A 13,002-nucleotide genomic window follows, 5' to 3' on the forward strand; every position below is an offset into this window, starting at 1 on the left:
ACTCTTCTCTATATTTTGTAATGAGACCTAGGAGTGGTCGCTTGAGTAGCCATCACGACTTAAACCAAAACCTCTTTCATTATTAATATTTTTTTTTATTTACGCTACCGCGACCGCACCACCACGGTGAGCGTGTACGGAACCACGTCAGCATTCTACTGTTAAATTCCCGATACGCACTTACGAACAGCAAGTTTGGAACTAATTCTTGCCTACCCTGGAGCCTTACTGGCAGCGTTAGAAGCGACCGATTTACCGCCGCGCACACGCACGGCGCCGGCACACGCGGCTAAATATAGTGATTTATTATTAAATACATATAATATATCTTACACATCTTTACATATTCTCATCATCATATTACACTATATTAAGATGTCTTATCTATCTTTCTTGTATAGCTTTTTTTAATCGCTATGTATAAACTCGTCCGCGGTGGCGTGCGTATCGTGCGTTGCGTGCGGGCTTGCGTGGTGGCATGCGTGCGGGCATGCCTGCGGGCGTGTCACGGTGGCGGGCGGCGCGTTCTACTGACACTCACTATCCTCTTGTCCCTCTCGCTCTAACCCCCTCCCGCCACTGCTCCTCACACACATCGTCGGAGTACTCGAGTGTCTTTATCGCTTGCCACTTTGGCGGCTGGCCGCCTTCCGCGGCGTGCGGGGGTGGGGGGTGCCTGGCGTGCGTTGGTGCGCGCGTGTCGTGTGCGTTGAGTGTGTGTGTGTGCGTTGCGCGCTGTGTCTCGTGCTGTCGTGGGCGGCGCGTCGTGTGCGTGAGTGCGTGTGTGCGTCGTGCGTGCGTGTCAACGTGCGTGTGTGCGGCGCGGCTTACCGCCTCCGTGCGTTGGTAGACAAGTAGGGTAGCGCCACACGTTGCAGTCGATCGCTAGAGACGCACTACATGATGAGTCCAACTTGCGTCCAGCTGTCGCGCTGTGGTCACATCGACGGACAGGTCTTCTAGTCGCGACGTTCTCGCGTCGGACTGGTGACGCGTGCCGTTTGAACGGCGCCTTGTCGTGCGTCGGTCGGACCTTCCGACGTCGTTGCGACGACATCATTTGGCTGCGTTGACACGCGTGCGCTTGCGCAGACGATCGAGACGTGTTTGTTTCTCAGTAGGCCGACGCCGGGCGGGTCTAGCTGTGCGCGACAGATTCGTGCTAACGGCAGCGCGTGCGCCGCCTGCCGACTGTGGCGATGAATCACTGAGGACGATGACGATAATCGACTGAGACGTGATCACGATGACGGATGACGATGACGAGGATCACGATGACGATGACGCAGACGATGATCAACAATGCCGATGAGATGATCACGATGACGATGGCGCTTGATCAGCGAGAATGGCGAATGGCGCGCGTCAGCTGGAATATTACGGATAGACAGTAGACTACGCACAGCGATCTCTGCGTTAATGAGTGTCTTATCTCGCTCCACAGTAGAGTAATGATGACACTTGACAGTCGGTAAACTATACTCTTCTCACCTTCTCTCCTCTCTCTCTGCTCTCTCTTCTCTCTCTCTGCTCCGTCTCTCTCTCTCTCTCTTCTCTCTCTTCTCTCTCTGCTCTCGTCTCTCTCTCTGCTCTTCCCTCTTTCTCCTCTCTCTCTCTCTCTCTCTCTCTCCGTCTCTCTCTTTTTCATCTCGTTCTCTCTCTCTCTCTCTCTCTCTCTCTCTCTCGCGTCTCTCCGTGCTCTCTCGCCTTCTCTCTCTCTCTCTCTCTCCTCTCGTCTTCCTCTCTGCCTCTCTTTCGCTCTCCTCCTCGCTTGTTCTCACTCTCCTACACTACTCCTACCTCGCTCTCTCTATCTCTTATCTCTCTCGCTCTATCTTACTCTCTCTCTCTCTCTCTATATATATATTATTATAGATATCTCGCCTCAGCTCTCTCTCTCCGATCTCTCTCTCTCTCTCTCTCTCTCTCTTCTGCCTCTCTCTACTCTCGTCTCTTCTGCTATTCTATCTCTCGCTCTCTTATCTCTCTCTCCGCTCCTCTTCTCTGGTGCGAGCGCGAATGACGCTGCTGCTGCTGCGCGCTTTGAACCTGAGCGCTCTGCTGCGGCTGCCGTCACCACTACGCAGCGCAAGGTCTCCGAGGTGCGTCGAGAGCTATATGAAGAGATGCCGTATAGCGCTGAGGCGGCGATTACTGCGCGGCGTGAAGCAGGAGAGAGAGGGAGTTAGGGAGAAGAGCTGAAGCGAGCGAAGAGGAAAAAGTGTGCGCAGTTAAGCCGGCTCACACACGGCGCGCTGCGCACGAGCGATGAAAGCATATACACACACGTTTAACACACGGGCGCGCACCACACACACCACACGCACGCAAGCACGCACGCACGCACCACACACGCAGCCGCACACACACGCCGCCCGCTACGCACGCACGCACACCAGCACACGCGCACGCATGCACGGCACGCAGCACCACACCACACAGCACACAACACACATACACAACACCACACACACACACACACCCACACACACACACACATACACCGCCGCGCGGCGCGTAGCCGAACACACACGCGCACATACCCAGCACGAAACACACTACAACACAACAACGCACACACACACACACCACACCACACACCCACCATACACAAACAATCACCACCACACACGACCACCACACACACACACACACACACACACACGCTGCGCGCGCGCGCACGCGTCACACATACAACACCACACACACACACACACCGCGCTGGCGCGCGCCGCGCACACGCACACGAGGGAGGGAGAGCTTGAAGAGACCGAGAGAAGATCAGTGTCATATATACAAAATCGAGTGAAAAATAGTTACAAGAATGCTTAGCCCTGCATATGTTATGAGTTGAATGCGCGATAAGAACGATGTCTGCGAGAAAACGCCGTTTATACCGTATGAACTCGCCGTCCGTGCGACGCATCCGGATAACGCCCAGCAAATACCCACGTCAACGATTGACATCCGCCGATGCATATACTCGCCCGCAGCTACAACGGCGAATAACAGCCCTCCGACGATCGTGCCGACGCCGAGGAGAGAGATGGCGAGTAAGAAAGATTAATGCCTTCCGTTACGAAAAAAAAAGAGATTGCGCGAAGATGCGAAAAGATCGGATGTATTCTATCACTATATTACACAACATCAATTGGAATACGTGAAATCGTGCCGGGGCGCTCCCCTTCTCTCGGTGTTGGCGGCGCGCCGACATTTCGCCGCGTCTCGGCACGTCCTGTAAGATACAAGACTAGCAAGCGCCGAGCAATGATCGATGCGAGAATGAGAGACGACAATATCGCGCGCGAGTTCACGCGCCAAAAATGCATAATATCGCAGCGCGCGTGCAAGAAAATGCTAATCCGGTCGGACAGAAATCTGCACGTCGATGTTACCCTCTGGGCAGAATTTGCGGTCTGACGCCCGTCCGTCGCTAGAAGCCGACTTCGATCTATGGCGGCATACGCGCCTCAGGCGCGTTAGGCCCTGAGAAGCTCATCGCCTTTGCTGTCGCATATACCATTAAAAGGCAAGAGTGATGCAAGCGCTTCGCCGTGTGCAACGACTGTTTCTATTTGGTGCTGTCTATTAACCGGCGGGGGCTCGTTGTCAGAGAACAAATTTGTCTTAACATTAGTTAGCATTACCATTTGCTCCTAGACGTCGACATCACTGTTTCGTATTGCTTATGAGAATCTGCTAGATGTTTTTATCTCGAAGCTTCGTAGGCGTTTCCGTCAACGTCTAAGAGAAAAGTTAATGTTAGGCTATTTAACTTTTGTTTCTTTTGGTTTGACAACGTGCCGCGGGTGTATGACGCGTTGGGGTGAGAAACCTGGCAGGAGGAGGAATTGGGAGAGCGGACGAGAGAAGTGGAGCGGCTGGCAGCTTTACCCAATATTCCAATTGAGGTTGTGTATTAGTATAAAAAGTGTTAGTATACAATACATTCGAATCTTTTTTCGCGTCTTCGACATACTTTTTTTTCGTTAATAATAATTTTCGTGTGCCCACTGAGCTAGTGAAGAGATACACTGTTTTCACTGGCGGGCGGCTGGCTGGGTTTTTTTTTCCGTTAAACAGGATCACCATCAAAAGCGTATTAAGAATTTATCTTTCTTAGAACCCTTCTTTATACGCTCTTGATGGCATTAATCTTTCCTACTCGTGAAGACAGATGTAGGATGGATCAGAGATGACCTGTACCGACCACACTGGGTATACGACGTTGGTTTGCCTGCTGCGAAGCGCCTACGCGACATGTACTCAGTGAAATAACAACGAATTAATAACGAACATGCGTTAGCTTGCCGCTATGAGTAGCGTTAAATTGACTACGTCACTAATTTTCTATGGTGTATATTCGTAAAATTTTTGTTTGAATTTTGTTTGGACTAAATGTATCCCCAAATTCTTAACTAGTTAAAAATCCAAAAAACCTGGGCAATTTGATATATTGATCACGACATTAAATGCTTGCTATGGCCTATGTATGGGTCACGAGTGTTTGTTCACATCGAACGGAATAGCAAAATAGGAAGTATAATGCAGCAATTTAACCATAAAAATTGAACAGAATCACTTACATTTTGTGAAAAAATGGATATAATTTTTTTTTACCTTTTACTATTTATGGTGACGTAATCACTGATCATAGAAGCAACGAGCAAATCTCTCTCGGTAGTGTGTGTAACAACAAAAGAACTCTTCGAAGTGCGGCAGAGAAGTCAGTTGTTTTAATGGTAGTCGTGTCAGAGAGAAAGCATAATCGTTACATCGCTTTTAATTTTATTTAAAAATAATATGACGAGGGAAATTGTCTGCGGGTGAGTGGTTGGCAGAACCATGATGCGTTCTAAGATTTGTCATAGTAAATACCCTAAAATACCCTTTCTCCCTTAGCCCGTTACGCGTGGTGTTAGGCAAAAAAACCGCAATTTTATCGTAAATTAGTGCTGTATTACTAGCCGCAAGTTTGATTATAATCCTAACTTAACCCCCACCTACATAATCTAGCATCGCCCCTCGCTTTGCGTGACGGGCGAGTCACTTGTAAAGGATTTTCCACTTATTCGCTACTTGGCGAAACGCATTTGCGATCCGGTTGCGCTTATTTACCGAGAACTTCTCACGGGCAGGGCAAACAGGCACTCTCATCCCCCCCCCCCCCAGTTCTCGGGGGCCACTGAGATCGAGGCGACCGCTAAGACGCATGCGCAGCAGCGTCGGGGTTCGACGCGGGGCCGGATTTTGCATGACAACGCGGCGGCGGCGTCTGCTGCTCGCGTTCAGACGAGATGTGTGTTTAATAGACAAGCAGCGAGTTTATTCGGTTTAGTCGACGTTTCTTTCGCCTGCTAACGGGCGTGGACGCACGCACCGATCACCAGACGCGCGGACGAATTATACGCGCTAAGCACCCTCTCTCTACGAATCGTCTCTAGCTCGCAGCCTATCGACAGAATATCTATAGGATATCTGCGGAGACTTGTTCTTGCTGCCAGTGGGTGGGCCGGCTATATAGTTGCATACTATAAAAGTTTAAAAGTTTAGTGGAGAACTGGTTAGTTCCGGCTATCTGGAAATATAACTGCGCCTACTCCTAGATCGCGTTTCCGGAAAATTACGAAACCAAGGTCAAAATGTAGCACCAGACCATATTGTAGTAGCGATATACGGCACCAGTATGCTGCCATGTAGGGTGTATAAAACGTTTTCGTGCCGATAGAGGGTGCTGCTGTCATTCCAAGAATGCAACATAAAAATATTACCACATTGGATGGTGTGCATAAAAATCTAGCATTACATATCAATGTGTAACTGAGGCTAATATCGTGGTAGTATGACTTTAAGTTTAGAAACTAGTACGACTGGCCGTGTAGAAGAACATTATACGAACAAAACTGTGGGGGAGCTAGATGTGATTTTTTGCGCGTTCCGTAGCCACTACACTGTAAAGTACAATCCGTAATTATACTCTTGCGTGCCGATATATTGCAGGGGCCCGCTGTCAGAAGCAAAATTAATCTTGGAATTAGTCTTAACATTAAGTTCTACTCTTAGATGACTGACAGAAACAAGACGTAAAGTTATACGCGAATAAAGAATCCTACCACATTTCTTCATAACTTTACTAAAAAGATTCTGTCAACGAACTACAAGTTAGAGTTAAGACTAATTTTAATATCTATATTTCTCTCTATTACTCTTCTCTATATTTCTGATAATGAGACCTAGGAGGTGGCCGACTTGAGTAGCATCACGACTTAAACCAAAACCTCTTCATCATTAATATTTTTTTTATAATTTCACGCTACCCGCGAACCGCAAGCCACCACGTGAGCGTGTACGGAACCACGTCACACTTCTACTGCTTAAATTCCCAGATCGACTTACGAACAAGATTTTGGAACCAATTCTTGCTACCCGGGAGCCCTTACTGGGCAGGTTAAGAGCGACACGAATTTACCGCCGCGCACACGCACGCACATAAATATAGATGATTTATATATATATACATATACATATATCTATACACATCTTTACATATCTCATCATCTATACATATATAATTTACATATCTTTCTTAAAGCTTTTTTTTTAATCGACTATGTATAACTCTACCGCGTGCGTGCGTGCGTGCGTGCGTGTGCGTGCGTGCGTGCATGCCTGCGTGCGTGCGTGCGTGCGTGCGTGCGCGCGCGCGCGTGTGTGTGCGTGCGTGCGTGTGTGTGTGCGCGCGCGTGCGTGCGTGCGCGTGTGTGCGTGCGTGCGTGTGTGCGTGCGTGCGTGCGTGCGTGCGTGTGTCGGCGCGCTTACCGCCTCCGTTCTGGTAGCACAAGTAGGGGAAGCGCCACACGTTGCCAAGTCCGATCGCGTAGCCGACGCACGACATGATGAAGTCCAACTTGCCCGTCCAGCTGTCGCGCTGCTGCGTCACATCGACGACGGTCTTCTCGTCGCCGACGGTCATCGCGTCCGGACATGTGACGGTGCCGTTGAACGGCGCCTTCGTCGTGCCGTCGGTCGGACTTCCCGACGTCGTTGCCGACGACATCATCGCTGCTGTGTGACACGCGTGCGCTTGCGGCAGACGATCGAGGACGTGTTTGTTCTCGTGCGACGCGCGGGCGGGTTCTAGATGTGCCGACGAGATTCGATGCTAACGGCACGCGTCGCCCGCCGCCGACTGTGGCGATGATCAACGATGACGATGACGATAATCGATGATGACGATGATCAACGATGACGATGACGATGACGATGATCAACGATGACGATGACGATGACGATGATCAACAATGACGATGACGATGATCAACGATGACGATGGCGTTGATCAGCGACGACGATGGCGATGGCGCGCGTACTGGCAATATTACGGATAGACAGTAGACACGCACACGCGATCTCTTGACGTAATGAGTGTCTTATCACACACACACACACACACACACACAATCAAATCACAAGAATCAAAGACACCAAGACGCAACACCAAGACGATCTTCGATGTATCGATCTTCCATTTTCCGAACACTCAATCGTAATTTCGATGGTCGTCGTACCGGCCTCGGCTGGTAACGCACGTCGCGTACGGTTGACGGCGTGCGAGAGTACGGGATCGCATCGTTGCTCTGGTGTGGCTGCACGTCGAGCACCGTCAGCTCCAGGTTGCGAGTGCTCAGCGTCAGAGATGCGTCGCCGTTCGGTATGCGGACCATGGCCGTGTACGCGTGCACGATGCCGCGAAGTCTGCAACACACGACAAGTCGCCATCAACCCTCGCACCGCCTGCATTACATACCTGGTAATTAATAACTGATACCTGATCGGTAGCGGGTTATTTTTATTACGAACATCACCTCGCCGTTGATTAACCTATGGGTGGTTCCAGCCCTGTATCAATCGGACATACGTACATTTAATTACGAATTGGGGCAGCTGTTTTATAGCTATGAAGAATTGGGTCTAGGACGGGGGCTGTAAGCTATAAGACACGGATCTGCCCCGAGGTAAATTGAGTCAATTTAGCCCTTTTTTAACTCAAAATTGAGTTAATCGAGCCTAAGGCACGAGTTAATCGTGGGATGCTGTTGTTGGTAATCCGGGGGTTCGTACGACGGCGTATACCTTTTACTGACGTTTCTCAGCGCTTCCTGGTCACCGATGGCAGCTGCGTCTAAATCCATGAGGTTACTGATCACACCCATGAGGCGGTGCGCCACCTGAAGACACACGCGCGTGAACTTATACAGACATATCGCGTTCATATTTATTGCCGACGCCAACACGCATTGTAATACCAACGTAATACATCAACAAATACGTATAGATGCGAGAGTCAGACAATTTTAGCGTCATTTGCACACTCGATATCTCTCATACACCTAACCGGCCACTCGCACACTAGCGAACAAGGTGACATGGGTGTCATTGTCACATCAATGTCAATGGAGAGTGTGTCAGCTCATAGACGCCTGGGTCCTAGTCTAATCGTGTGCAGGAATTTATGCGGCAGACGGCGTGTGTATAGTTCGGCCTCATCACACGTGCGTGTTACGCGAGTTCTATTGTTACAGAAAGGCGGCATGGTCGTACCTGCAGATCTTCTAAGGCAATGCTGAGCAGGTCCTCTAGCTGGAGAGTGAGGGAGGCCAACGACGCCAGCGACATCTGTGTTCCGTTGCCGATCGCGCCGAGTAGGCCCTCTAGCGTCGTAATGGCGCCGTCTGAAGCCTTCACAGATCACGTGTTAAAATGTAAGTGGTGCGCACAGCGGATAGCTACGTGCACATATCATCTTGATTCGGCTAAATGTTGCAGAAAATATCAAATATCCATTCTATGCGAGTCTGATATATGGATGAATGGATGGATGGATGGATGGATGGATGGATGGATGACACATACATGCACATATATAAATGTATATATTATGCATCACAAACATTAGGCATATATTTCTACAGCCTATCGTCCTGCCGGGCAGCACGTTGATGCAGTCAGCAACCAACAACGATGAAATAGACACATCATTTACATTACCAATCAGCAGTAGTCGTAGCCATTGTTCTACATCGAGATGAGATGACAGAAATAACGTATATATGAAATTATAATAAATATTAATTACTTCTGTTCTAGCTTGCAAGATACCATTATACACTCACGTCTTTCGGTTCTCAATAATGAAATATTACATATTGTATGAATCAGCTTAATTCGCTCGCTTTGCCTTTTGCCACATCGTGGTTCCCAGGACATAGCAGTATATGTTTAACGGCTTATAACAATAAGGGGCATCACCGTTGTCAAGACTAGCGTCTGGTCTTAGACAGGCTAACGCTCCATTAGGAGTGTTCCCAACTTTGATATCATTAATGATGAATGATTAATGATTGTAATCCTAACCCTAACCCTAACCCTAACCCTAACCCTAACCCTAACCTAAATGACATTAAACCACAAACTAATATATGACCATGACCATATATATATATGTTATTATGACCATTAATGACATTAAAGTTGGAAACACTCGTAATAGATATCACCCCTTAGACAGGTTGAATAGTTGGTATGGCTCAGTCAATTAGTAGTTAGTTATGTGTTACTACACACGCTTCAGTCTTTATTAATGCTCGCTGCACCAATAACCGTCATACCAGACAGCTACCCTCACGTCAAAACAAATTTATCCACGCGATTATAATACATACATATATGGAGCTATATATTATGCAAGTTATGTTTTCTCAGTGTAATCGCGATATAAAACGACGATAAATATCCGCGATTTCCCGCCATTTCCGCATGAAAGCAATCACGTGACGCAGATCGGCTGCGCTGCTGGCAGTTTAGAACTATCGAGTGAGCCCGTTGGAATGTATCTCGTCTTTTAGCCGATTAACGGTGGTCTTCTCGTATATCGTCGACGCCTGGGTGGTCCAAAAAATGCCAAGCCATGATCGCAATATTTCTCGCGTTCATGTGACTCTGATTCGGTACGAATACAGGTTTACAAGCCGAGTCGCGGGGTACTTATATTATATTATCAGCACCATTACGGCTACACATACCTACACGGTACTCACACATGCATCGCCCACACCACTACGGATAAGCGCCGTTATGCATATATACATCGTCTATACGTAAAGTGCCTATTTTTTTTCCAGAGACGTTTCTGTTATCGCGCGCCTTCTCTCATCACACGTTATCCACTCGCTCCACCATCTTCACTAGCCGTGGCTCCCCGTTCCTACGCCTCTTCTCCGCTGCCTTCTCCTGCTGCAGCTGTTGTTGTTGTTGTTGTTGTTGTTGTTGTTGTTGCTGCTGCTGCTGATGCTGTTGTTGTTGTTGTTGTTGTTGTTGTTGTTGTTGTTGTTGTTGCTGCTGCTGCTGCTTTCCGCCGTGTCGCCACGGGTTATACCAGACTGTCGTCGTCGTGCTGCCCTTGCGCATCTTCTCGTAAGGCCCCGACGACTGACTGCCGCCAGAGAGCGTCTGCAGCGACGACGTCTCCGTGCCTTTCTTCGACGTGCGCAGTCGACACGAGGTGAGTAGATGCCTCCAGGCGGCGCGCGCCTCGGCGTGCACGAGGCAGCGCAGCAGAAAGATGAAGAAGCCCTGTAGAGAGTTGGCGATGCAGAAGATGTAGGCGAACGCGACGCGGCCTCGACCAATCGCGAAGGCGCTGAACACCCACGTGACTCCGAGCAGCACCATGACCATGATGGCGCCGCGTACCTGCGTCACGCTAACGCCACCGTTCGCTCTCTCGGCGCCGCTGCTGCCACCTTGCGTCGGCGTGGAGAAGATCACCCAAGCAACGCGCGCGAAGATGACTAGGTTGCCGAGGATGAGAATGCAGGCAGGCAGCAGAAGTCCCACGTAGTACGCATACACGGACGTATACGGAGAGAGACGGCAGCTGCAACGACACACGCATGTAGATGTTACAATAGAAAAAAATACCGCCCGTCGCAGCGGTTGTGTATGTAATGATGTAATGTTGTAATGATGTAATGTATGATGTAATGTATGATGTAATGTATGATGTAATGTATGATGTAATGTTGTAATGATGTAATGTATGATGTAATGTATGATGTAATGTATGATGTAATGTATGATGTAATGCATGATGTAATGATGTAATGATGTAATGTATGTATGTAATGTATGATGTAATGCATGATGTAATGTTGTAATGATGTAATGTATGATGTAATAATGTAATGTAATGTGGTGTAAGTGATGGGTATCGTAAAATATTTCTAAACTACTAGAATGGCAACCTTCAAGTCCAGGTCTTAGTCACACACATAAAAGAACAATCGTAAAAAACCACGTAAATGGGAAGCAGACGTAAAGGACAATCGCTTTACAGATTGTCCGAAAATCAAAGCAGATGTAATTTCGCACGGACGGTACCGAACAGTAAATGGCAATGGAAGATGTCGATGGATGCTGAGAACTTCAAATTCAAGTTAAAATTCCCAACAGAAATACTTGGAATTTTACGTAAAAAGCTGCCGAAGGCGTTTCATGTGACGATTATCAAAATATTATCGAATTACGTTACAGAATCAGTTATACTAATTGGTAATAACTCACATATGCGTTCTTCACTAGAAAATCGCTACGTCTTATTATACTTCGCCTTATTCTTTTGGATCTATTGATATTTCATTATCATATTTATATTATTCTGACGCTCAGATGTTGGCGTGTCAGAGTTAATATCTGCATTTAAAAGTCACATACGAGATGTATGATATTGATTCTTACTAATTGTCATGCTCGTAGTAGTAGGCCGATGGCTGCACGGCGACGGTAACAATCACGATGACAGCTGGGACACCTGCGTCACGGAGACAAAACACCGACATGTATAACGCTAGCGGTTAAGTTATGTTATATAGTTATATATAGTATCAAAATTCCATGGAATCGAAATATCAGAAATATCGGAACTATCATAATAGAATATAATCTTCTATTATGAACTCTTGATATGTAGTATATAGTTATATATAGTTATATAGTTCATTGTAATTAGAATAATGCATGCGCGTCACACGCGGCGATATGTATGTAGCAGGGTAGCTCTAGTACTATAGCCCGCGGATAGCTGCCGCAGGCTATAGTACTAGAGCTAGTAGCAGGGATACCGCCACACTGGCTGACCATATAACGTAAGTCAGTAGCGTATGCCGCCACACTCGCTGACCGTATGTAGTAAGTCAGTAGCGTATGTCCACCCCCCCCCACCCCCCATGTGGAGGGTGATGCGTTATTTTACACGGAGCTATACGCGGCGACTACTGCGGGTTGGCGTTGGCAATAAACACGCTTTAATTACGCTTATCTCGTCGACGCACGAACGAACGGCAATAAAGCAAGCAATCGTTTTATGTACAAAGACCTGAACAATCCTACAGGCGCACACGCACGCGCACACTCATAATAACACCATCATTGCCACTAGCATCACCACGACCACCATCACCGCCACCGCCATCACCACCACCACTACTACTGCCACCATCACCACCACCACCAACACCACCATCACCACCACCACCATCATCACCGCCACCGCCATCACCACCACCACCACCACGAACACGACCATCACCACCACCACCACCACCATCATCATCATCATCACCACCACCACCACTCATCCGACCACACCACCACCCCAGCCATCACCACCACCAACCATCATCCGTCTCACCATCAACACCACCACACCACCCCCGACCCACCCCACCTGATCACCATTCACCACCACCACAACACCACCAACCACGCATCACCACCACCACCACCACCCATCATCATAACCACCACACCACCACACACGCATTCACCACAACCACCACCACCACCCACCACCACCACACACCACCCATCACCACGACCAACCCCATCACCACCACACGAACACGGACATCACCACATCACGCCGACCACACCACCACCACCACC

The 13,002-nt window shown here is 48.4% G+C and overlaps 2 protein-coding genes across 2 annotated transcripts in view; both read right to left on the bottom strand.

The window, feature by feature from the left end:
• LOC106808785 (sodium- and chloride-dependent GABA transporter 1-like) overlaps positions 1-7,057 on the bottom strand; it is a 52,106-nt gene extending 45,049 nt beyond the window's left edge. The window contains 1 exon segment of the mRNA XM_014811635.1: positions 6,820-7,057. Within this exon segment, the coding sequence (XP_014667121.1) occupies positions 6,820-7,057 (238 nt within the window).
• Positions 7,057-13,002, bottom strand: part of LOC106808786 — a 38,696-nt gene continuing 32,750 nt past the window's right edge. The window contains exons 8-11 of the mRNA XM_014811637.1: positions 8,602-8,739; positions 8,134-8,228; positions 7,569-7,755; positions 7,057-7,137 (exon numbers count right to left, since the gene is read on the bottom strand). Of these exons, the coding sequence (XP_014667123.1) occupies positions 7,057-7,137; positions 7,569-7,755; positions 8,134-8,228; positions 8,602-8,739 (501 nt within the window). The remainder of the gene's footprint in view (positions 7,138-7,568; positions 7,756-8,133; positions 8,229-8,601; positions 8,740-13,002) is intronic.

This window comes from Priapulus caudatus, unplaced genomic scaffold (genome assembly GCF_000485595.1).
Source record: "Priapulus caudatus unplaced genomic scaffold, Priapulus_caudatus-5.0.1 Scaffold304, whole genome shotgun sequence".
Classification (NCBI taxonomy): domain Eukaryota; kingdom Metazoa; phylum Priapulida; class Priapulimorpha; order Priapulimorphida; family Priapulidae; genus Priapulus; species Priapulus caudatus.